We start from the raw sequence: 27893 nt of genomic DNA on the forward strand, positions 1-27893 counted from the left end.
TAGTTTCCTTAGTTATATGAATACAGGGTGCTGCCTCAGACAACGCTGGTGGAATTACATGGTATTGTATATTATTCTATTTTTAAATTATGAAAAAAATGAAAAATTATCAATTCTGATATATATCTGGTCCTAGGTGTCTTGAATAAAAAAATATTGTGTTTATGTATACATGTACACACATACATAAATATGCATGTATATCCAAAATTTTCTACTTAAATGTATAACATTGTAATCAGAACAATCTTCATGTGCTGAGAACTTGGTATAATATCCATAAAACATTGAAGAAATAAACAATTCAAAGCCCAGTCATTATTACTCAAGAGAAATATAAAGATATTTATGAAGTCTATTTAATTACAAATTATTTTTTTTCCTTACAGAGTAGTAAATATGACAAAATGTTTTCTCTTGCTTCAATGAAGTTTTATCTTGGAGTGAAAAAGAAAATGAAGCCTCCAACAAGGTAAAGTTTGAAAGGGGAAGGTTTTTGAAAAAGTAAAAGTTTTAGGAATCTGTGTCTATTTAAGGATTTGGAGGTCAGAGGCATTAATCAAGCTTTTTATAAATTAAGCTATAGACAAAATCTTTAAGTTGCCACAGACATGGCAGGGGACCTGTTGAAGATTGTGAGAACTTGTGTAGGCAGATAAAAAAGCATGATGTCAAACTTCTACTAAAATCAAACTTCTTGGTCTCTGCTGTGTAAAGCAAGAAATCCCCATAAGGACCGGTCTACTGAAAAAAATGCATGGATTTTTCTCTGCATTCCATTCCTTGATCAGTCTCACAACCTGGGAACATAAGGAATGTCCTAGGCAATTCTACACACTGGAAAACAGCCTCTTGATGCCTGGCTGTGTAATTTGCCCTTTTCATTTTGCCAAATTCGTTAGTAAACCTGCAGCATAGCTGAGAGGAAGTGGACTCCTCTTATACATTGCCTTCCTCTTCAATATTTGAATCTTGCCAGCAGGTAGTTTATGCCATACTTTCTTATCACAAATTAACTTGATTAGCTAATTAATATTTGCAATTAATATTTGCATGAATACTTACAAAACATTTTAATGAACATACTCTGGGTTTCTGTTACTGAAAATTTTATCACTTTCCCTATATGCACAATTTGTAAACTCAACACATATACCTGTGTTGCTGTTGACACATTCTTTATTTCCCACAATATCAGTAACAAGGTATATATCTTGTTTTGGCCATTTTCCCAGATATCTATCCTTTCTCAGCCAAGAGTATCTTCTGAGAGATTTCCCACACTTTCCCATGACATCATAAGACCCCTTCCCTCTCTCCCTTGAGCATATTTAAATTTGTAGCTGAACCCCTCATTTATCATTCAACCTTAGATCAGTCATAACCATTGACTCATTGCTTGTGGGTATCTGTTCTGTGTGATAATCACAATTTAATACCTAACCCTGTTTTCAGTCTTAAACAATTTCGTTTTTTAAATGTATATATGTCTGTGTTTTTTTCCCATGTGATTTAGTTGGGGATTGACAGCGTATTCTGAAAAACATCACTGGTAAGTTAATAGCTGGTCATTTTTGGATTTGATATATTGATAACCTCAGTAAACAAATAATGTTATTGGCAGATATATCTACCAACAGGAAATGTTTCACCTAAGTGAAGCTAATTTTTTTTAATACTTTGAGAAGAAGAAAAATTTGCTTCAAGGTTTATGTCCATTTCAATCCCATGAATCCTAGTTGCTAGTGCTTCTTAAGAGAAACTATGTCTGATTTCTCCTTAGTTATGTGAGTGTGGAATCTCAGCTTTTATGGGATAGGCAGACAGAATTCAGTTTTATATAAAGGATAAATAACCAAAACGCGGTATTAAAAAAAATCTTGGGGGATCCCTGGGTGGTGCGGTTTGGCACCTGCCTTTGGCCCAGGGCACGATCCTGTAGACCCGGGATCGAATCCTACGTCGGGCTCCCGGTGCATGGAGCCTGCTTCTCCCTCTGCCTGTGTCTCTGCCTCTCTCTCTCTCTCTCTCTGTGACTATCATAAATAAATAAAAATTAAAAAAAATCTTGGTATAAAAAACTTGGAATAAAAAAAAATCTTGGCTTCAAACCTTTTCTTTCCAAATATGTAAGTTTTTTCCCATTAATGTCACAGGATTTAGCCAGTCTCCCTCAATATTGTACTGTGTCCCCTTCTCCCACCCTAGCTATGTCTAACCAACCACTAAACCATACTAGATCTGCCTCTTAATTGTCTGTCTGATGAGGCCATGTGTTCATTCATCTGTGTGGAATATTCCAGTCATCCTAAGTGCTCTTCATGCCTCTAATTTTACTTTTGTTTTCTAGAATATTCTCTACCAAGCCACCAAAGGGGCTTTCTAAAATGCATTGTGTTTCTTTCCTGCATTAAAGCTCTTCTACAGGATAAAATAGAAGATTGTTGGCACAGCATGCAAGGCCCTTTAAATATGAGGCTCCATCATCAGCTTTATGTCCCATGAGTTCCTCCTCCCCCCTTTTTCAACCTAATGATAAAATAGTAATCTGTCTTTAATTCACCGTAGATTCCTTGCTCCTTCATCTCTACATGTCTAATGTATGTAATCCCTTTACTTAATCTTCTTCCATACTCTGTGCTACAGCCATCCTCTTCCTGCTGATGTGATAGACTCCATGTCATTCTTCTTTCAAACTACAGCTCAGATGCCCCAAAAGTCTTATCAGATAACTTTTATCTGTAATCATTACTTATTTTTTCTTGGCATTGGTAGTATTTTGCACACGAGTACATAATTATAAAGAGGATTTTTTGGGGGATCCCTGGGTGGCGCAGCGGTTTGGCGCCTGCCTTTGGCCCAGGGCGCGATCCTGGAGACCCGGGATCGAATCCCACATCAGGCTCCCGGTGCATGGAGCCTGCTTCTCCCTCTGCCTGTGTCTCTGCCTCTCTCTCTCTCTCTCTCTCTCTCTCTCTCTCTGTGACTATCATAAATAAATAGAAATTAAAAAAAAAAAAAAAGAGGATTTTTTTTGGACATGGTAATAGAAAGGTAGTCTTTATGAGAATCTAATGAATGAAGCAAAAATGTTTTACAAATTTCATTTTAATACTTTTACAAATTATTTTTCAAAGAGGAATAATATATATCAATATATAACATTGTATTATATAATATATATATTATATATAAATATTAGCATAATATTTATATATGAAAAATTATCTTGAAGTGGCCATGTCATTTTAACATCACTTACAGAATTTTCCTTTTATAAGACTCCTTTAGTGCATCCCCAAGTGTGCTCTTTCTATATTTGTGTTCAACTTTACTTTCTCTTTTTCTCACCGTGTTATAATTTATTTGTTTACATGCCTAGCTCCTCTAATAGACTATGTGAACCTTGAAGGCAAGATCTCTGTTTTATGTAGGTTTTCAATAAAAGGTTACTGAATCAGTGTTATTGAACATGAGGTAGTAGTTTTTCATTTAGTTCATTTTTCACAAGTCTTGTGGGTATTAATGTTTATAATCCTAATGATGGAGACTGTCTAAGCCTACTCTTAAGAAAATGTGCACGTTTTTCTTCTTAGGCTCAGAGTTTCTGGAGAAAAAGCTGTTTAACACCATGTACCTGAATAAAGTAAATGACCATGGCCTTTCTGCCTATACAAAAATATTGCTGGTCCTTTTTTAGCAGTTACCAAAACCTGTAGCTATATTGTGTTTAAACTATCATATATTACTATTATTTTTGATCTTGTACATTTAACAGAAGCCTGAAGCAACTTATACTGAAATACTCCTGTTTTGTTTGCATTAAGTCATAAATCAGGAAATATTCAAAGAAGTTTGTGATCACTTAATAACCAAACAAATACACTGGAGAACAGTTCTATCTTTTTGAATTATGTATTTTATAAACCTTGTTTTACAGGCACATTTGTTGTGATAGTCTACAAACTCAGATGGAGTGGATGGCCAATGTCTTCATTGCCCAGGTATGATCTCTGTTTCAGCTCTCTAGCAAAGTATAACCACTTACAGAAAACGTGTGATTTACAAATCATCTTTAATAAGAGTTTTATATGTGTTCTTTTATTTTCCAGTTTATATATTTTTTAAATATATGAGAATCCGAATTTATCCATCACTCTTTGAAAGAGAGTTCACTCTCTTTTTTGAGGCTCCTTTCTTGGCACTCCAGCAACTCTACCTTACGAGCGGTGTGTACTGCTTCAAGATGATAGTATAAGAAAGAGGAGCTTGTTTTACTAGAGTCCCACATTCATCTTCATTTAGAAAAGTGTACTGTTTCCCTTCCTGTTCTCCCTATGGCCGCCTACTCCCACACTTCCCCCACCCTAGCCTTTCCAAAAACAAGGACAGGAACCTACATTCCTTTAATACTCATTGTGTGCTGGATTCTTCAGAAGAGTTAACTCATATTCTTTGCAACAACAGACCATGCATGATGTTGCTCATAGATGAGGGAATAATGGTAACAAAGATTCTGACACTTGCCCAGCACCATGCATTTAGTTAGTGGTTTAAACCCAGGGGGGACAGAAGCTAATGCCTATACTCAATTCCTCATTTCATCTCCTCCCTATAGGAAGACTGTTGTCTTTGGGGGAAGGGTTAAATAGTCTCATTAACAGGATTGTTCCCCCACACACACACCTTGTCTGGCTGAATTCCCAGCAATGCTTCCCACAAGAGCATTGAAATTCACTGGTAACGATTAAGTTGCCACTCTTTATTACTGAGGACGTACTTCCCTGTTTTTCTTATAAGTGGGAAGTTAATTCACCCCTAAATCTGGCCCTTACTTGTTTTGAAAACCATTTTCTCTGTTCATTTAATTTATTAACCTTTCCAGTGGTTAATAAACACTGCTCTTCTCAGCCTGATGTGCCTGCTACTACCTGAAAACACATAAGCAGAAAGGCTTAACTTTTTAAGAGACTTTTCCTCTTAATTGTGACTTCAGAAATTTAGATATTTAAGTCCTTAAAAAGAAAGCAAACTAGATTTGAAATGTTTCAGTTAAATTGGAACTATAGAGCCAAAGCCATAGTGTCTGTGGTACAACTACACTGATTTGTTTTGTTTTTAAAATTGAAGTCACTAGACTCTGTGGTTGAAAATCAGGGTCTAAATAGAAATAGCCAGAAAGCAGAGGTTGCTCTCATGGCCAACTTATTTCTCCCTGTCTCACCTATCCTTCATCGTCCTGGCCCTAGAGATTCAGCCCAATTACTTTTCATCTGCTCATTCCACTTCTTTGGATTAAGATAAACACAAAGGTCTTCTTGGATTTAAGGATGTAATGGCTCACCTCCATAGGGAGATAGACAGGAAACTAGCAAATGCTCTATACCTGTTGACACACACACAGTAAGTGCTCCTTACTAGGCTTCTTTAGGGTATACAGAATACTTTTCTAATATCCAAACCCAGCTTCACCCCTGATTCAGAAGTCCTCTAGATTCCCACTAATGTGTCACATTCTCAGAGAAATTCTCCTTGATCTTCAGACCAGTGAGGTCTTCAAGCTACAGGAAACCTTAACATTCTGTACTTCAGTTGTATTTCTAATTAGAAAGCATTGTGTAATTAGATTTTTTATGCCTGCTTCTCCTACTAAAATGTAAGCTCCATTAAAAGAAGGGCTCCCTCAGTCTTGCCTACAAGACCTATGTGTATACCTGCACCAGAGAACCCAGTGCCATTTACAAAGTACATGCTCAGTATTTCTAATATAAGAAAGGGGAGAGAGAACATAAATAATTTGACAAAATTTCAAATGGATATTAGTTTAATAAAATAATAAAGTAAGAAAAAGGGACGCCTGGGTGGCTTACTTAGCGTCTGCCTTCGGCCCAGGGCGTGATCCCAGAATCCCAGGATTGAGTCCTGCATCAGGCTCCCTGCATGGAGCCTGCTTCTCCCTCTGCCTATATGTCTCTGCCTCTCTCTCTCTATGTGTCTCTCATGAATAAATAAAATCTTAAAAAAAAAAATAAGAGAAAAAATGAGTGAGTGTGAATGAGGTAAGGAAGAACAGTAACTAGGAAAGTTTCTCAGGAAAATGCCTTCTGAAAAGCTGTCAGGTGTGCTGAGACCTGACTGAACTTAGGGAGCAAATCATTAGGGCCCAGCAAGTACAGGGTCCTGAGATGTGGTCTTAACCTTTGTTCCATGAACATCATGAAGGGCTGTGTGTGGAAAGATAGAAAAGATCAGGAAGGCAGTAGGCAGATAATACACTTCCAGTTTAAAAGTTTGGGAAACAAGAGAAGGATTTTACCTCTTTTATATTAACTGAAGAAATAATAATTTAGTTCGTTGAGGGCATGCTGTTGGAGATCCAAGATGGAGGCAGAAAGAACAACTGTGTGGAAGATGGCAGCTCCGACCAAGGTGGTAAAGTGGACAGATTGAGATATTAAGATTCAAGAACAGTTGAAAATGGAGCCAATAAAACTTACAAATTGATTGGCTACAGCAGTTTGAGAGAAGGGGTAAAAGTCAAGTAAGAGACATAGGGTTTTTTTAGCCTCGGGCAACTGGCAAATAGAAGTGATAAGATCAGAGATGCAAAGAAAATTGAGAGCTCTCTTTTGACCATATGAAATTGGAGATGCCATTAGACATACAAATAAGTATGTTGAATAGCAGATTGATTGAGTTTTTGATCTATACATCCAAAGGGTTCCTGGCTGGCTCATTTGGAAGGACATGTGACTTTTGATCACAGAGTTGTGAGTTCAAGCCCCATGTTAGGTATAGAGATTATTTAAATAAATAAATAAAAATAAACTTTAAAAAACTAAGGTGAAGATTTGGGGATGAAGTGTCAATTTGGGGGAAGTCAACATTCAGTTTGCATTGAAAGCCCTGGATTTAGGGGAGATCTCAGAATAAAACGAAATGAGTATACGATGTAGGGAGACAGAGAGAAAAGGACAGAAGAATAAGCCCTGGGGCATTGCAAACTTTAAACGTCAAGCAGAAGAGAAAGAAAAAAAGAAAATCAGGAAAAGAAATAAAAAGGGTTGAGAGGGAGGAAAAACAGATGACCAGTATAGAAAATCCAGGCAAGGAATTTGCTATGCACATAAAGGAGGCTGTGTGACTAGAAAGAGAAGGTCAAGGTAGGTTTTGGGGTTTCAATTTATTTGTCTTTAAGATGGGAGGGCATATACTTTGCACATGTGCTAATGGAGAAAATTCAGTTATTGGAAAAAAATTGATAGAGGAAAGTGATTTTTGGTGTGGGATTATTGGAACTGGGCTTTTTTTTTTTTCTTCTAAGTTTTTATTTTTATTTTTTTAAGATTTTATTTATTTATGAGAGACACAAGAGGAGAGGCAGAGACACAGGCAGAGGGAGGAGAAGCAGGCTCTGTGCAAGGAGCCCAATGTGAGACTCGATCCTGGGAATGCAGGATCACACCCTAAGCCAAAGGCGGATGAGCCACCCAGGCATCCCACAACTTTTTATTTAGTTAGTTAACATATAGTATAGCCTTGGTTTCAGGAGAATGTAGTGATTTATTACTTACATACAACACCCAATGCTCATCATAAGTGCCCTGCTTAATGCCCGTCACCTGTTTTATGCACCCCCACCTCAATCCTCCATCAACTTTCAATTGGTTTTCTATAGTTAAGAGGGTTTTTTCCTTTAAAGATTTTATTTATTCATGAGAGATGTAGAGAGGTAGAGACATAGGCTAGGGAGAAGCAGGCTTCCTGTGGTGAGCCTGATGCAGAACTTGATCCGGGAGCCCCAGATCACAATCTGAGCCAAAGGTAGATAGTCAACACTGAGCCACCCAGATGCCCCTATAGTTAAGAATTTCTTATAGTTTGCCTCCCTCTCTGTTTTTATCTATTTTATTGAGGAAAGTATTAAACCAGCGGAAAGTAATTATTAAACCAGAAGAAGCCCTGAGCAGACATGATGCAGTGTGAACAAGTGCACATTTGGTCATCATTGCTGAAAAAAATCATTGTACAACAGAGCGCCACACATTATTATTGACTGTATATTGTAGCCCACTGAGCACTTATGACTGGAAAAAATTAACAGTAAATACTGGCAAGAAAAGGGAGCCTCACTTCTATGACTATAAGATGCAGGGAGAGTGGTATATTTCATGGAGGGGAAAAATGAAATTCTTCAGTGATTAATAGTAATTTTTAAAATGAAATCAGTGAGCTCATCATCAGTGAGCTAGGGAGAGCTATTGGAATGGTAGGGGTGGAGAACAAATGAGAAATAATCTTTAGCTAGTTGCCCTATATATATATATATATAGTTGAACTTCAACTTACTGCTGAGTGCTTACTTGAACTTTAAGTTCAAATTTAAAGTGAGATGAATCTATAGGGTGACTGTCTTTTTTTTTTTCTTTCTTCATCAATTTTTAGGCACTCAGAGTAAGTAAAATTGAATTTAGCTAGATTGAGGGCTTTTTCAAGCAAGTATGATGAAAGGAGAAAGAGGAGAAGACTTGTAAATATTTATACTTACTGACTATGAAGTCTAAGATGGGCTGAGAAGGAAGTGAGGCAAGATGTGGAAAGTAGAATGATGGTAGAAAATAAATGGGAAGTCTCAAAGAGTCTAAAGAAGTGAACGAAACTAAATTGTTAGCCAGAAAAGTAAGAGGTCAAGGTTACAAAGAGTAAGAGGCAGACTCATGTTCTTTGTAGCATTATTCACAATTGCAAAGGTATGTAAATGACCTCAGGTCATATCAAATGACCTAAGTCCAAGGATGAATAGATAAAAATATGTATGTGTGCATGTACACACACAAATATTATTCACCTTTAAATAAGAAAGAAGTCTTGTCATTTTTGACAATGTGGATGAACTTGGAAGGCATTATGCTGAATGAAATAAGCCACACAGACAGACTGCAAGTATGGTTTATATGTGGAATCTAAAAATAAAAGTTTAATTCCTAGAAGCAGAGAGTAGAAAAGTGGTTGCTGGGTGGGTAGAGGAAATAGGGAGAGGTTGGTAAAAGGGTACAAACTTTCAGCTATAAGATGAAGGTTTCAGGATCTCATGTAAAACATAGTCATTGTTGAGATAGTTGATAATACTGTTATCACTGAAATTTGCTAAGAGTTGCACTTCCCTGTGCTCACCAAAATAAATGAGATGGTAGATGTCTTAACTAGTTGGGGGAGAATCCTTTCACAGCTTATACATAGATCAAATCATCACATGGTATACTTTCAGTTTCCTATAATTTTGTCAGTTATGTCTCAAAGCTGGATGCGTGAGAAAAATAGAAAGTGAGAGATAGAACTGAAGATTTTGGGGTGTGATCCTCAGCTATATGATCCATATAGTAGAACTCTTCAGGTCACTTTTAATAACCATAAATATCAGAGTGTATTACTAGATACTGTGTTGGTATGCTGGAAAAATACCTCTTGGATCACAATCTGGGAAGAACTCATTAGCGGATATACACAACATCGTGTATCATGTCAGAAAAAGACATACTTATTTGAGACTGTTTGCTCTTAGATTTCTCTGAATATCATTTGGCACATGTATTATACATCAGTAAGTACAAGTGTAAGCATAATCCATAGGGTAATGAATTCCTTGCTAGCCAGTTTTCTATTAGCTTTACATGTTGAGAACATCCCAATTATATAATATCAAAATTATTTTTACCAAGTTTGGGGCTGTGACATAAACAAAGCATTATGAAGCTTATAACTTTCTCTCTGAAATATTTAACAATCTACCATTATAGATTGCTGAACCAAAATAAATGCTTCACTAAAATTCAAGGGCACATCTAATGCATATACACTCAAAGATCTACGCTGTAGGACTGAAGATTAAATGAGATTGTATTTATATACAGATATAAATGTTAAGTAAAACTGTATATATTTATATGATATACATTAAATGAGATTATGCACCCTGATAAGCACAAAGTCTGGCAGTATGTCCCTCAGTATAATCTCACCTTTATATATGTGTACACAGTAAATACTAGCTGAAATGAATTATTTGCCATAAAACACATTAAAATACTAATTGTAATGTAAGACAGGAATGTGTTGTCATAAGAATAGGCATTTAACTATATAGTCTACCAAAAAGTTCTCATTTCATCAGAAAATCTGTAAAGCTTATAATTTTATAATTGGTATTCTATATTTCTTTCATAGATGGTTGTCTGAAAATCAATTTGGTTTTGCCAACTTCTGAAAAGTTAATCTACCCTGAGGAGTAGAAAATTCTTTAAAGATTTTTCTTTTATATGCATATCTGAAGGATTTATCATTCAAGGGCTTATACTTTTACGTGTAAAAATGTCTCCCCATTGCAAAATTAATTTTTCTCTAGTCATATCTATTATCCAGTTGACCAGAATATGTAGTCAATAATTTGAGAACAAATGTGCCATAGTCTGTTATGCAATGATTTTCAGTATAAATGACTGTGTGCAAGATAATTTCTTTGGAATACAATTAGAGGGATCCCTGGGTGGCGCAGCGGTTTGGCGCCTGCCTTTGGCCCAGGGCACGATCCTGGAGACCCGGGATCGAATCCCACGTCAGGCTCCCGGTGCATGGAGCCTGCTTCTCCCTCTGCCTGTGTCTCTGCGCCTGTCTCTCTCTCTCTGTGACTATCATAAATAAATAAAAATTAAAAAAAAAATTTGGAATACAATTAGATGAAAAAGTAACATTTTTCAAAAGGTCATAAAATGAATCTAATTTTTCTGATAGCCATGCCTTAGGTTGATTTGAGGTCTAGGAGGTCAAATTATTTTTACATTAAAGTTGTCTTTGGTGGAGGTAGAAAATGAATGCATTGTGACTTTGATTACAGGGCCTAGAAATACAGACAAGTGTATTATTTTTCTCCCACAAAGAGATTTGCCAGTTTCCTCAAATATTTTGCTCCTTTTGATTTGATAAGTAGTACAGAAGCCATGTATTTGAAACTTAGAAATTGAACTGAGACCTCAAAGCTCTGTTCATTTAAGAGTCTTATATCCTCAAGCGATGCTGCTGCCAGAGTCAACATCATAATTACAAATGGCATTCTCATGGAAAGCAGATCATTTGATTTGGATATATGGAAAAGGAGCCAAGTGACTCTATAACATGATATGCCACATAATAAAACACACCAACAACAAGAAATTGTGTTTCCACAGCATGAAAATGATATATGGCCACCAGCTGGAAAGGAACGAAAACGTTCTATAACCAAAAATCCCAAAATTGGAGGTTTGCCTCTAATTCCCATCCAGCATGAGAGAAGTGCAACCCTAGCCCGGAGAAATATTGAGGTAGGTCAGGATTTTATTTGTTTTATATTAATGATAGCATTTATTTTCTTATGTCTTAATATGATTAAGTACATTAATTACTTCTTTGGCTTCAAAAGCACAACAGTAGTCTTTGGAAAGCATAGTAAAAAAATCACATCCAGCAAGAAAATATTATGAATAACTCTGTGCTCCTCCTTTAAGTTTTATATTTTAATTTTTCTTATAGAATTTTAGTAATGTCACTGACCGTCCAATTCAATATGCATAATACCACTTATTTTCTTACCCCTCACGTAGTCAGATAGTTTTAAATGTGTATACAGAAGTCTGCCTGGTAAAAATCACAGTCTCAAATTAGTCTTACGAGTTCACTTCTAACACCCTTAGAATGAGCCCAGGGCCGATTATGTCTGGAGCCATGGTAACTAGACTTTCTAGTAACACAATCAAATTCCAGTGGTTTGGGAACTGATGGGGTGTCGCAGTTAATTTAAGGAACTGCAAGATGACCCCTGAGCATCAATAAAGAAGACCTGGCATTTTTCAGGAAAGTGGCTGTTTGTTTTCCTTCTCACCTTGCGGGGAGGGGAGAACATACAGAGCATCAATCTTGACTTGAAGTTCAGTCTATTCAGGAAAGGAGAAAAGCTGTTCTCATCAAAACTCATTAGATACTTTGGGATTAATGTGTGTTTCAGGGCCTTAATTGAGCCCCCTCAAAGCAAAGAGAAAAGCATTAAAAAAGTACTATTTCCTCAGGGTTTGGGAGTGAACTGTTTGAATCTCTGTCTTTCCAAACAGAAATAACTTATTTTAAAAGACTAAAACTATTTTAATTTAGTGGTCAGATTAAAAATATTTTTCCAAGTATATATTCCCTTGAACATTTATTCCAGTATAATATTCCTCTTCACTAAAAGATACAAACAGTGAAAATAATGGTTGTTTCCTTTGTTGCCTATTTGGTCCTCCTGCACTTGTAGGTATTCTTGGTTTAAAAAAAAAAAAAAGTCTTCTCTGCAACAATGGATTCCTCGGCTAATCTAGAATCTTAAAATTCTAAGAGTCATATTTCCAAAAAGCCCTGATTAGGAAACAGAGTTTGAACAAATGAAGCAAACGTAGGAGTAGATGTGCTCTGCTGGGACCACAGCTTTTTCTCATGTTGCCTTAGGATCAGTTATGGAGCAAAGCAAAAGATAAATTATTAGGACCAAATCAAAATACATTAACTGGATCCAGTATAGAATTAGGATGATAACTAAATATATAGTATAGTAGTTTGTTAGCTGATCTCAAATCCAGAATTTCAGAGAAATTTTTTTTTTCTGTTTTAGCATACTTAAGATCAGAAAACTGATAACCTCCAAACTGCAAAGAACTTGTTATAGGTTCTTAAAAAAATTCATAAAATATTAAATTGCTAGAAAATTTATGAGTAGTTTAGCTAAATTAACTTTTTTGTAAATTTTATAAACATGGTGATTCAAATTTGGCAAAGAAAAATTTTAAATGCTCCAATGTTGGAAAAACATTGGAAGGTTAAAAAGCATTAAAACAGAAATTAAAAATTTCATATGAACCATTAAAATATTTGTTATAGGATTAGATTCATGTAAATATTTAAGAAAATATATTAATAAAATTACTAATCACTTTTGATCCTTGTTTTAAAAAGGAAAAATGGCTAAAAATATTGTTAAGTGGGGGCAGGGGGCTTGTGATGCAGTTGGTTTATCATCCAACTCTTGATTTCTGCTCAAGTCATGATCCCAGGGTCATGAGATTGGTCTCCCTGCTCAGGGAGGGGTCTGCTTGGTTTCTGTCTCCCTCTGTCTCTCCCTCACTCTTTAATTAAATAAATCTTTAAATAAATATATTGCAAAGTAGGATATATTCATAAGAAAAATGTTTAGTCACATCAATGGATATATTCAATAATTGTTTTTCATACAAGGTGTCAGGAGATTGGTAAATTTGGTGCTTTGGCCATATGATGACTTCCCATTTCATGAGGTTCTATTGAAAGTTGTATGAGGATACCTCATTCAGGCAGGAAATCTTCCTGGAAAAAGTGACTTCTAAGATTAATTAAGTGAATTAGTAGTAAGCTAGCAGAATAAGCCAGAGAAAGTAAGTTGTTGTCAAAGGAAATCACACATGAAGAGGCAAAACATAGTGCTCAAGAATGCACATGCTAGATCCTATCTCTGATTTGGGTACCTCCTAACTTCATTGTGCTCAGCCTTTTTATCTGTAAGCATGGAAGGATAATAAAAGGCTCTACCTTATAGGGCTATTGTGATAGCCCTATGATAATTCAATGATATCATACTAATAAGGAACTTGGAAAACAATTTGTGATCATTTATTTCCAAACAAAAACAATGAGCAAAGAGGAATGATGCAGTTCCAGCACAAAATGGTGACCTAGACTCTTACCCATTACACACTTCTCTCGCCATCCTGGAATACATAAAGAGGCACATTACTTCCAGAGAGGCCAACGTTGGCATCCCATTCCGAATTCCCACTATGTGACATTGGGCATATGGTCATTTCTTTGCATTTCTATTTCTGTCTTAAAATATACTTTATGGTGCAAATAATCATGTTTATTTACTGTTGATAATACACTTAAAGCAGTAGTTTGATAGGATTATATACAACACAGAGATTATCAACTAGTATAGTGAGTTCAGTAGTGCATTTCTGCTATAATCCACATGTTGGTCATTGTACGTTCTGGTGTTGTGAGGCCTCCATAACCAGTGGCCCACATCTGGATATAATGGAAAAATGGATGTGGGCACAGACTAAAGCCATTTGAGTGGTTTGCCCTGAGAACATGTTCCTGCACCATGTTCTGGCTGTGATATAGGAACTACTCTCTGCAGAGAGAAAGACTACTTTTCGCACTGCCATTTCCAGTCAAACAACTACTTTTCTCTAAACATACTCTGACACCCACTGGCATCATCTGGACCATGTTACGTCTCACTCCTGTAATTTCATACCTTATCTATCCTTCTTTCTAAATTATTAATGCCTTAACTTTTAAAGACAGCATAGCACATAACTATGTCCTCCTTTCCCCAGAACATGAAAAGCACTCCCAGAACACCATGTTGTTTACTCAAAACCTCACTCTCTCCCATCCTCTCAACTTTTTCCTTTTTAAAGATTTTATTTATTTATTTGAGAGATAGTGAGTGAGCAGGTAAGAGGGAGAAAATCAGCAGACAGACTCCCCGTTGAGCACAGAGCCCAATTGGGGCTCGATCTCATGACCCTGAAATCTTGAAATCATTACATGAGCCAAAATCAAGAGTCAGATGCTTAACTGACTGAGCCACCCACACACTGTCCCATCCTCTCTACTCTTAGAGGTCATTTCCACCACCTCTCCACCTTCATACAAGATTGAATCTCTTAGCCTAATATTAAAGTTTACTTGAAATCTCAGCATTACCTGTGTGAATATTTAGCCCCTAAATTCTACATCTAAGAAAATCCAAAGTCTATCTGCTAATGCTTGAGAGATAATGAGAACTGTTACTGTGGACCCTAAAGACTCCACTAAAAAACTATTAGAAGTGATAAACGAATTCAGTGAAGTTGCAGGATACAAAATTAATATGCAGAAATACGTTCTGCTTCTGTACACTAAACAGAATATCAGAAAGAAATTAAGAAAACAGTTGCATTTGCAATTGCAAGAATATAATAACCTGGGAATAAAACTTAAAGAAGTGAAAGACCTCTACTGTGAAAACTATAACATTGATGAAAGAAATTGAAGACAACATAAACAAATGGAAAGATTTTCCATTCTCATGGTTTGGAAGAACAAATATTGTTAAAATGCCCCTAGTACCAAAGGCAATCTACAGATTTAATACAATCCCTATCAAAATGCCAGTAACACTTGCCACAGAACTAGAATAATTCTAAAATTTGTGTGGAACCACAGAAAGATTCTGAATAGCCAAGGCAATTTAAGAAAGAAGAACAAAGCTGAAGCTATCACAATCCCAGGTTTCGAGGTCTACCACAAAGGTATAATATCAAAACAGCTTGGTACTGGCATAAAAATAGACATAGATCAATGGGAAATAGACATAAATCAATGGAACAGAATAGAAAACCCAGAAATGGATCCATAGCTATATGGCCAACTAATCTTTGACAAAGCAGAAAAGAATATCCAACAGCAAAAAGACATCTCTTCAATAAGTCATGTCAGGCAAACTGGACAGCTACATACAGAAAAATGAAATGGGACCATTTTCTTACACCATATACAAAAGTAAATTTAAAATGGATTACAGACTTTAAATGTGATACCTGAGCCATAAAGCTCCTAAATAAAACAGTAATCTCTTTGACATTGACCTCAGCTACATATTTTTGGAACATCTCCTTGAGCAAGGGAAACAAAAACAAAAATGAATCACTTAGAACTATACCAAAGTAAAAAGCTTTTGCACAGCAAAGGAAACCAACATAAGGCAACTTGCTGAATAGGAGAACATAGTTGGAAAATGTATCTCCAATAAGGGGTTAATACCCAAAATACATATAGAACTTTTACAACTCAACACCAGAATAACAAAGAATATGATTAAAATGGGCAGAGGACCTGAATAGACATTTTTCCAAAGAAGACATACAGATGGCTAACAGAAACATGAAAAGATGTTCAACATCACTAATCATCAGGGAAATGCCAATCAAAACCACAATAAAAAAAAAAAAAAAAACAATCATCCCACAATGATGTATCACTTTACGCCAGTCAGAAAGCTGGTATCCAACAGACAGGAAATAACAAGTGTCAGTGAGGCTGTGGAGGGAAAAAAAAAAAAAAAAAAACTCTCATTCACATTTCCCTATTGGTGGGAATGTAAATTGGTACAGCCACTATGGAAAACAGTATGGCAGTTACTCAAAAATAGAAAGACCATACTATCCAGTAATTCCACTACTGTGTATTTACCCTAAGAAAATTAAAAAAAAAAAAGAGAGAAAACATTAATTCAAAAAGATACATGTACCCCTATGTTTATTGTAGCATTATTTACAAAAGCAACAGAAGCATCCCAAATGTCCATAGGAAGTCACATGGATGAAGAAGTGGCATATATGTATAGAATGGAATATTAGCCATAAAAAAAGAATAAAATCTTGCCATTTGCAACAACATGAATGGACTTAGAAGATACTACGCTAAATGAGACCAGTCAGAGAAAGATACCATGTGATTTCACTTACATGTGAAATCTAAAAAACGAAACATGGGAAGGATGCCAGACGGGAGGAGGGTTGGGAATGGGCAAAAATGGGTGAAAAGGAGTGAGAGGTATACAGGTTTCCAGTTATGGAATAAATAGGTTATGGGAATAGAGTAGTCAAATGATACTCTAATAGCACTATAGGATGACAGGGGTAGCTACCCTTGTGGTAAGCATAGCATAACACAGACTCATCAGATCACTATGTTGTATGCATGAAACTAATGTAATTTTGTGTGTCTACTATAATTTTTTTAAGGTCTCTATTGCTCCTTAATTTTCCCTAGGTAAGAGATGCCCAGTAAAACATAATGTGTTTAATATTTATAAACTCCCAGTCACATCTCTATGCTGGTCATCTCTATGCCATCATTCTCAATAATTTTTCATTTTTTTTTACAAGGCAGGAGTTATTTTGTTGTAGTGAAATAAATGTAACATAAAACTATTCATCGTAACCATTTTTAAGTGTATATACAATAATGACATTCACATTGTTATGCAAGCATCACCAATTTCTCAGTATTTTAACATATTCAAATGAAACTTTGGAATTAAGCTAGATACTAAATATTTCATCAGTTTTTAGGGTAGAAGAAATGTATTTGCCTAAGATATTTCTATCAGAAAATTCCAAGTTATGAAATGTATAAAATACATTTGTGAAAATACTTGTATTCAGCCTGAATTTGTATGTTTCATTTCCACATCTGAATTTGATGGAAGTTAGGGAAATAGAACAGTGTTATTATACATTTGAAAAATTTTAAACCTTTCTTTATTTACTATTTAATAAGTAAATATTATTTACTAAGTAGGCTGTGTACTAGGTTCACACTTCAGTGAACAAATCAAACAAAAACCCTGCTTGCGTGGAGTCTTTCTAGCAGGGCATTCAGATAATCACATTAAGTAACTGCCATAGAGAGAAATAGAGCAAGATGGGGTGTTGTCTTTCAAACATTATTATATTGAAGATCTTTTCTGTTTATGCTACTCAATTTCATACTTATATTACCATTTTCATTACATCTTCTTCCAATATTCTTAAATTCTTCTTCAGATTTTTGCTTTGTAGGCTTTGCAGTTTTTACTGGGGAAATTTTGAAGACGTTTCTTTAATGCTTTTTGTGAAAAGAAAAATAACTTCTCTCTCTTCTCCACCTCCAACCTCGTCCAGTTCATTGGGCATCCTTTCTGTGTGGCTCCATACTGCTCTATGCTTTTGATTCTCTGTTGTTTGTTCTTGTATTTTACACTTGATTTAATTGTTGTACCCTTTGATAGTCTGATGCTCTGTATGCCAGAAATTGCCCAGTCACAAGATTTTCTGAACCCTAGTTAGGAAAGCACACCTTTATAAAAGGCTCAGTGAATTAATGTGCACTCTAATCGCTGGGTACAAAAGTGGATTTAATACATAACTATTTATATATTTCAGTGTTTTCAGAAATGTATCTGTGGGATTCTAAAAGGCACTGTGTGGAAGAAAACAAAAAGAAGTTAAACAGATCTCTGCCATAGAACTTCTCAGCATTTTTAACATACTAATATGTACTGTTAGTCTCAATGAGGGGGCTGTAGTACAAGTATAGGGCCTGTCCCCAAATCACATGGCCATAGACATGATGCTGTAGGAATTACAGATACATGAACATGACACATTCAAGCAAAATGAATTGGAAGAGGCGAGTTTGAAATAAGAGTCAAGCTGAATAACTAACCCGAGAGACTTCTTTGAAGCTGTACATTAAATGCATGTTACAAGGGATTTCCACAATCTGCCTCTCCGTTGATTTTGTAGCTCTAAGGTGCCCATATTGATCTCTTGGTTGGTCTATTCCAACACACCAGTTATGTCAAAGTTAGAACCCGAATCCTAGAGATAAGCACGAACATAAGAAGCATCAGTGTTTAGGTGGCATTTGGGCCTTTTAAACTTAAATTGTAGCAAATCTTGCATTCCTGTGAGATGTTGTGTTTTGTTTTCAGAATGCGAGGGCAGAACTGGAAAGACTGCAGCTCAGTGAAAAGCGGGATCAGGAGTTGGGGGATAGCAGCATCAAGGAGAGAGCCTCCATGGTGGCCCACTGCCTGGAGCACAAGGACGAGAAACTTCGAACTCGAACCAGAAAACACCGGAGTTTCAACTGTCTGGAGGACACAGAAGCAGAGGTCCTTCCTGGGCCACAGAAAAGCCATAAAGGCCTCAAGACATTGAGGAAGACGGAAGACAGGAATGGCAGGGCTGCTTTGGACTCTGATAGTAAGTTACCATCGAGGGTGATTGAAGAACTCAGCGTGGTGCTGCAGCGGACGAGAACCTTCCCGAAAGACTCACAGGGTGAGCACATCTTGCCGAAGGAGATTAATTAGTTTTGCAATTAAAAAAAAATATTGTGTACAGTATGTATGTGCAAACCAGAAACCAAACAGTAAAATTCATGGTTTGTGAGATTTGTCTGGCTATACATAAGCATTTAAATAGCATTTTAAAAATATCTGTGTACATAATGTGATAAGTAGAAGATGACGCTTTTTTTTTTTAGGTCTGAACAAAGCTTGTACAGTTCCACTGTATTGACCATGTTTAAGAAGGCATCGGGTTACTTTGACTCAGCCAGACTTTTGCAGCAGTTGCCTGTTGAATGGTGTAATTTATGAGCAGAAATCTCAAACTGTACTGTACTGTATAAAATGCTTTGTTTAAATGAAGCCTACGAACCTGTATGTAACACGTTTTGCACTTTGAGAAACCTTGTATATTCAGCTACCATACGTTTTTAGGTTTACATAGGGTCCATCTTACGGAAAAGAAAGGGAAGTGGAAAGGAGAAGGATCATTTTAGTGGCTGCCTATCAGACATTGGGGTTTTAAAAAGGGGCAAGGAAACGAAGGGGGTCAGTGAAGTCCTGATCCGTAGTGAACGAGGAGGACTCTTACTAATAAGGAACTGCTTGTTAAGAGAAAAGCCTAGTGACTGTTTCCCAAGACCACATTCAGCCAACAAACACCAGTGACGGCACAGGCCACGCTCACTTGCCGTGTTACTGAACGGGCCACAGAACACACTCACTACACTCGGCTCTGCAGAGGTGGCTGCCGACAAGGAGCGTCCGCTGCATTGAAGACCGTGTATGCACAGGACCTGCCATGACGCCGTTCGCACTGTCACTGTAGACGTTTTGTTTTCGTACAAACTCACTGTCACAGGGTTTTGTTATTGTTTTGTTTGATGCTTTTGTTATATTTTTATTTTGTATTTCATTTCTTATTTTAAGTCAGGTGGTGATGTGTTTCTCTGCAAGGTCAGAATTAACTGGAAATGTACAACATATGGCCATTTTAGGGTGGAGGATAGTTTACCCCACAGATGGCAACTACCAGTTCACATTTAATCGAGTCTCTTTATTTAAAAAAAAAGTAGTCTCCTCCTTGTGCTTAATAACAAAGCCCTCTCTTAACTGCTTCCACATCAAAGTCAGCCACTGAGTTAGTGATTTTCCTCCGACAAATACTATCTAATTACAGTTCATGTTAGGGACAGCGCTTTTCATTGATTAAAGAATTTCATTAGGTCTAATGAGTTTTGATTAAAATTACATAGCTAAGCTCTATTTCAGCCACTTATTTTCCCCCAGTTTTCAGGTTTCTTCTTCAAGATCTATTATGCAAAGGCCCATACTTTGGTCAGTCCATCATAGTATAGTAATATACCCTCAAATGCTCTAAATTTCTTCATTGTAAAATACCGATTACTTATATTTGGTGGTGATATTATAGTTTACTACCATGGGTATGTGATATTTATTCTTTAAAAAAAATTCCAATCGATTTGGATTTAAAGAAACTGCAGGTCAGTTTATAAAACAAGTAGCACTGCTGAGGACCCTTCATTTAAAGCAAAAAATATGGTATTTAGGAAAAAAATCTTAAGCTATTATTCCTAATAAGTGATAATATTTATGAAGTAAGTAGGCAATGACAATGTTTGACACCGGAAAAGTATCTGGAGGTTTTTTTTTTTTTACCTGTGTTGTCTGAATATTTTTGAAATTGGAGCTTAAAATCTGGTAGTTGTTCCCCTTTCTTTTTCATGAGTAAAATAAGGGCTAATGATGACGTCTCATACTTTGAATAAATTGTCTTACAAGTCCATTTGAATGTGATTGTTATTTCAAAATAATCTTTAACTTCTGAAAATAAATCGAATCTTCTTTCCTTTTTTCCTTTTTATTTTTTTTGAGAAGACTTTAAAAAATTTTTTTAATAATAAATTTATTTTTTATTGGTGTTTAATTTGCCAACATACAAAATAACACCCAGTGCTCATCCCGTCAAGTGCCCCCCTCAGTGCCCACCACCCAGTCACCTCCACCCTGCGCCCTCCTTCCCTTCCACCACCCCTATTTCGTTTCCCAGAGTTAGGAGTCTTCCATGTTCTGTCTCCCTTTCTGATATTTCCTACCCATTTCTTCTCCCTTTTTAAACATTTGAATATATACTTCAAAGAAAAGCTATATCATACTGTCCAAATGTGAATATGTGAATACTACAGTTGCTTCAAATAAATTTGAATATTACTCTATTTTAAATGATGAATATATACGGAGATAGGACACAAGCATATGGATGGTACTCTTTCATTTCTGTAGCCCTAAACTTAATTACTAGACATTTAAATATTTGACTTCTAAACAAATCATTACTTGATGATTTATCAGAGTGGCACTGAAAATTCAAAACTAAGCAAAAGTAATTGAAGCAAAATATGACTTGTGTATATAACTATAATAGCTGCCAATATGCATTATTCAGATGGCAATTTATAATTCTAAAATACACAAACTATTGCAAAAGGAAGTATTTTTGAAACTATCGAATTTATTTGAAGCAACTGTAGTATTCACATATTTTCATGTTATCTCAAACTTTTGAAAATCATTGTGGGGAAAAGATGATGAAAACTTTTACCATCTTATCAAAATTTGTACCAAGACTTTCATAATTATCATTCTCTCAACAAAAGAATTCTGTTTATAATGTGAACAATTGTCTGTCATGTGTACAATCATGTTTAATCATCTGGAAATGCAAAGCACAGAAATGAATATTAGGTTACTAAAATTAATCTGTTTTTTATCAGTTATTATTTTGAACAATTTTTTATTGCAAATGTGCTAGGTTATAATGTACATTCCTGCCTTCTCTGCCATGGCTACCATATGAATGTAAACTTAGTAACATAGCTCTATAGACTTAAGACCTTTTATGAATTATGGATTCATGTTCAGAATCTAAATGTCCTCATCTGAGAAGTGGGAATAACACCTATCTTGTAGACATCTTGTGATGACTAATTTTATATATATATTTATATATGTGTTTGTGTATATATACATAAACACACACATCTATCCCTTAGAGTTTTAATAAATGTTGCTTATTAATGTATTAGTTTTTCTAGCTCTCCTTTGATTCAAGTCCTGAGACTTCTTACTCATTTTCAAATTGTCTCTATCAGTTTTTTTTTTTTTCCCATCATTTTTAAAATATGCACTGATACAATAGATTACCATAGGTTGTGGGCTGAATTGTGTTCTCCCAATCCCCAGATGTTGGAGACCTAGTCCCTAGCACCCTAGAATATGGACTATTTGGAATGGGGTCTTTAAAGAGGTGATCAAGTTAAAATGAAGTTATTAGTGTCAGACCTAATCAAATCTGACTGGTGTCCTTAAAAAAGAAACAAAAACAGGAAATTTGGACACATGAAGAAACATTGGGGCTATATGTGCAGAGAGGAAAGGCCATGTGAGGACATAGCAAGAAAATGGCTATCTGTAAGTCAAGGAGAGAGGCCTCAGACAAAACTAATATCTTGATCTTAGACTTATAGCCTCCAACCCTATAAAAAAATCCTATTGTTTAAGCTCTACCCTAATGAAAGTCCTAGCACACTTTTGTGTTAATACAGATGCCAAACAGAATACTCTCTAGTATTTGTATGTATTGGTTCTTACACTCTGGTTACTCCACATAGCAGAAGGTAACATTACATCAGTGTAATCAATACAGTGTAATATTATAGCTACCATAAAGATTAATGGAGGATAAAGCATGTTGAGATGTAGCTACTTGGAAGTCCGCTAGCCAGATAACTTGAATGCTGAAATAATATAAATGAAAATTTGCCCAGCAGAATTTTAGTTTGTGTCTGCCTATAAAGATTCAAGTTCTATGACCTCAAGAACACTATTCCAGCAGAGTGAAGATACTGACCCTTTACACATCCGATAGAGAATACTGTGAATCCTTCCAACGAACAGCCCAAAGAGATCTTGAGTTCAGTAACTGAGTTTTCACTAGACTAGAGACACAAAGTCACTTCAGTCAACCCAAACTAATCTCACTGCCTAAGAGTGGATCAACACTAACCTTCATCAAATAAAAGTGGCATTTGCATCTCATTGGAGGGGATCTCATCTTCCTTCCCCTATAGCAAATTGTCTCATTTGCCACCTTTTTAAAATCCTCTCCTTGTTTCTTCCTTTTCTTTTTTTCTTTTAAAATATTTCTTTATTTGGGAGAGAAAGAGCACAGGAAGGAGGGGAGGCAGAGGGAGAAGACTCTCCACTGAGCAAGGAGCCTAATCCGGGGCTCAATCCCAGATCCCAGGATCCTGGGATCTTGACCTGAGCTAAAAGTAGATGTTTAACTGACTGAGCCCCATATTCCCTCCTGTTGTGTCTCTGAATTCTCCATCCTTATGTTTCCTGCTATTTGCCGTAACTACTCCTGCAAGATCAGAACAACCACATTGCTAATTCAAATGGTCCCTTCTCCGTTGTTGTACTGACCACCCATCATCATTTGTAGCATATCACACAGTTGATTACCTTACCTTTGTGGAATACATTCTAGCATTGGTCTCCAGATCTTTCTATCATACGGTTTTCTCCTTCTTCACTAGTCAGTCTTGGGTCCCCTACTGGATACTCAGCTCTATATAACTGAACTAGAAGATCTCAATTTCATAGCTTCAAATACAGTACGTATTCTAACGAAATAGTTTCAATCTGGACTTACCATTGAGCTCCAGACTGTAATTTACATTTCTACTTGAGTGTCCAGCTGTCATCTCAAATATACCTAAAACTCTTTATCTTTTCCTCATCTTTTCCATTCCACCCTCTTCTGTTCTTTCTAGGATTCGGGTACAGAAAGATGAAGATTATTTAGGTAATGATCAGCAGAGTTGGCATTTGAATGCAAACAGTCTAGCTCAAAAATCTACACTTATAAACTCCACATTAGATTTCCCAGACCGCTGTCCTTTCTCACCTGAATGATTACAAAAGATTCAACTTGTCTTACTTGTACTATGTGGAACAAATCACAAATTAATCTTTTTAAATATAAGAAAAAGCCAAATTAATCTTCTTAAATATAAAATAGTCTCTCCTAACAACCCCTGAATAGCTTTCTATTTCTGTTAAATGGGAAGTATCTATAAATACAAGCCCTGGAATAATTGGTTTCAATGTACCAACTACTGCTTATGTCATCTCACCAATCTTCACCTCCCTCACTTTGCTACAAGCATACTTGTTCCTCAGAATCAACAGATTGAAGATGCTTTATCTTTGCATAAACTAATTCCCTTTCCAGACACACACATATCTCACTGCAACCTTCATGTAGGTCACCATCAAATGGCTCAACAGACCTCTGTTATCCCATATAAAATGGCATCATCACTTTCTATCCCCTTTATCTTCAATCATAGGACTTATCACCACCTAACAGTTTATATACTTACTAGTATACATTTTAATGGTCTAATTACTTCCAAAAGAATCTGTCAGTGTAGAATCTTAGGTTACCACTATATTCCCAGCAGCTAGAACAGTGCCTGTACATAGCCTATGGTCACTACTGAAATATATATTAAATAAATGAAGTCATAGTATTAGGAAATAGTTTGATGAAGCAAAGTGGTCCCACCAAAATCTAGGAACAATGGATTAAAAAAAAATCTGTAAAGGCTATTACTGAAACGAATAGGAAAAACTGTGGCTACATTCTGAGGAAGTAGGACCATTCAAGATGTGAGTGGATATTGTACAGCTGCTGTTTACCTGAGGGTATTCAGGGAATCTATACAAAGGGAAATAAGTTGAAAATAATCTGGTCTTTGATCAAGATGCTTTTTGCAGTGAGATAAATCAGAGCTTTAGAACCCTTGTGTAGCTAAGGAGGCAAAAATGGAGACTCGAGGGCCAAAAATCCTAGGAATAAGGGAACCATGAAAATTAACGATAGCTGGCTTTCCGCTTAAGGCAATTTGCTGAATAATGGTGCCACATAGGGCAGTAGTAGGCTAATAAGTTCAGCAGGAAGGCTTCAATAGCAGAGTGAACTTTTTGGTAGGCTTACAGTACTAAGAAGGCAAACATTCAAGTTTATTTACTATCATGAAGAGGTTCCCTTGTGAACATACAAGCTCTAGTCAGAAACCTTGGAGATCCATATGGTTAGAGCATGTATGAATTGGAATCTTAACAGAACATGGTGAAAACTGCCTCACAACCTCAATTCATCTCAGTCCCTAATTGGGTCAAGATCAGTTTTCTCTGCTGAAACAGGAAAAATAGTATTATGTAGAACTGCAATTTTTTTTTCACTGCCTGGCATGAAAAAGAAAAAAAAAAAGGCATCCCCCTTCTGGTGCCAAAACCAGATAAAGATACTACAAAAAAGAAGAACTATAGGCCAATGTCCCTGATGAACATAGTTGCAAAAACCCTCAGCAAAACAGCAAACTGCATCCAAAAATACATTAACCCATTTACCATTATCAAGTGGGGTTTATTTCAAGGATACAAGGGTGGTTCTGTATTCACAAATCAGTAAACATGATACATCAACAAAACAAAGGATAAAAACCATATGATCAATAGATGTTTTAAAAAAAGCATTTGACAAAGAACAATATTCATTCACAATAAAACCCTTCAACAAAGTAGGGTTAGAGGGAACTGAGCCACAGTGATCAGAAAAGGAAAAGGAATTAAAAGCATCCAAATTGGTAAGGAAGTAAAACTATCACTATCTTCAGGTGACATGAGATACTATATATAAAAACCCTAAAGATTCCACCAAAAAAGTATTACAACTAAGAAATGAATTCAGTAAGGTAGCAGGATACAAAATCAATGTTGTTGATTTGTTGCATTTCTATTAATAATGAATCAACAGAAAGAGAAATTAAGAAAGCAATCCCATTTACAATTGCACCAAAAATATAAAATACCTAGCAAAAAACTTAACCAAAGACCTGTACATGAAAACTATAAAATATTAATTAAAGACAACACAAATGGAAAGATATTTCGTGCTCATAGATTTAAAGAATAAACCTTATTAAAATGTCCACACTACCCATAGTAATCTACACACTGAATGTAATCCCTATTAAAATACCAACAGCATTTTTTCAAACTAGAACAATCTTAATATTTGTATGAAACTACAAAAGATGCTGAACAGCCAAAACAATCTTGAAAAAAATACTGGAGATATTACAATTCTAGAGTTCAAGTTATACTATACATCTATAGTAATCAAAACAATATGGTACTGGCACAAAAACATAGATCAATACAACAGGATAGAAAGCCCAGAAGAAAGTCCACAATTATATGGTTGATTAATCTTCAACAAAAGAGGCAAGAATATGCAATGAGAAAAATATAGTCTTTTCAACAAATGGAACTAGGAAAAATGGACATCTACATGCAAAAAATGAAATGACCATTTTCTTACACCATTCCAAAAATAAACTCAAAATGGATTAAATCCTTGAAAACCTGAAGCTATGAAAGTCCTAGAAGAGAGCACAGGCTGTAATTTCTCTTGACATTGGCCATAACATTTTTCTAGGTATGTCTCCTCCAGCAAGGGAAACAAAAGCAAAAATGAACTATTGAGACTATCTCAAAATAAAAAGTTTCTTCACAGCAAAGGAAACAACAAAACTAAAAGACAACCTACTGAATGGGAGAAGATATTTGCAAATGATATATCCATTAAAGGGTTAATGTTCAAAATATATAAAGAATTAATGTAACTCACCACACAAAACACACAAATAACCCCATTGAAAAAATGTGCAGAAGACATGAACAGACATTTCTCCAAAGAAGACATATAGAAAGCCAACCGATACATGAAAACATGCTCAACATCACTCATTGTCTGGGAAACGCAAATCAAAACCACAATGAGACATCACCTCAAACCTATCAGAAAGACTAAAATCAAAAACACAAGAAATGGGCACTTGGGTGGCTCAGTGGTTGAGCATCTGCCTTTGGCTCAGATCCCGGAGTCCTGGGATAGAGTCCCACATCAGGCTCCCCGGAGGGAGCCTGCCTCTCCCTCTGCCTATGTCCCTGCTTCTCTCTTTGTGTCTCTCGTGAATCAATAAATAAAATCTCAAAACACACACACACAAGAAATAGCAAGTGTTGGCAAGGATGAGAAAAAAAAATGTGCACTGTTGGTAGGATTGCAAACTGGTGCAATTACTCTAGAAAACAGTATGGAGGTTCCCCAAAATATTAAAAATAGAACTACCCTACAATCCACAATTTGCTCTACTAAGTATTACCCCAAAAATAGAAACACTAATTCAAAAGGATAAATGCACCCCTATGTTTATTGCAGTATTATTTACAAAAGCCAAATTAGAGAGGCAGTCCACATGTCCACTGATAGATAAATAGATGTTCTATATATACAATGGAATAGGATTCATCCATAAAAAGGAATGAAATCCTGCCATCTGCCATTTCATGGATGGAGCTAGGAGTATAACGCTAAGCAAAATAATTCAGAGAAAGACAAATATCATTATTTCACTCGTGGAATTTAAAACACAAAACAAATGAATAGTTGGGGGCTGGGGAGATAAACCAAGAAACAGACTCTTAACTATAGAGAACAAACTGATGGCTACCAGAGGGGAGGTGGGTGGGGGAAGTCGGTAAAGTAGGTGATGGGGATTAAAGAGTACACTTATCATGAGGAGCACTCAGTAACCTATAGAATTGTTGAATCACTATATTATACACCAGAAACTAATACAACACTGTATGTTAACTATACTGGAATTAAAATTTAAAACCTAAAAATTAAAAAGATAATTATACAGAATAACTATGTAAAAATTTCAGATACAGTATTATATTCAGA

General features: G+C 35.9%; 1 protein-coding gene across 10 annotated transcripts in view; it reads left to right on the top strand.

Moving 5' to 3' along the window:
- Positions 1 to 22088, top strand: part of ARAP2 (ArfGAP with RhoGAP domain, ankyrin repeat and PH domain 2) — a 192381-nt gene extending 170293 nt beyond the window's left edge. For 9 of the 10 annotated variants that reach the window (XM_077879956.1, XM_077879929.1, XM_077879919.1 and 6 more), the window contains 5 exons: positions 390 to 472; positions 1517 to 1552; positions 3941 to 4004; positions 11223 to 11357; positions 18626 to 22088. In XM_077879956.1, coding sequence (XP_077736082.1) covers positions 390 to 472; positions 1517 to 1552; positions 3941 to 4004; positions 11223 to 11357; positions 18626 to 19009 — 702 coding nt within the window. In that variant the 3' untranslated portion in view covers positions 19010 to 22088. The remainder of the gene's footprint in view (positions 1 to 389; positions 473 to 1516; positions 1553 to 3940; positions 4005 to 11222; positions 11358 to 18625) is intronic. The other variant, XM_077879992.1, reaches the window with a different exon arrangement.
- The last annotated feature ends 5805 nt before the right edge of the window (positions 22089 to 27893 follow it).

Source organism: Canis aureus, chromosome 2 (genome assembly GCF_053574225.1).
Source record: "Canis aureus isolate CA01 chromosome 2, VMU_Caureus_v.1.0, whole genome shotgun sequence".
In the NCBI taxonomy this organism is placed as follows: Eukaryota; Metazoa; Chordata; class Mammalia; order Carnivora; family Canidae; genus Canis; species Canis aureus.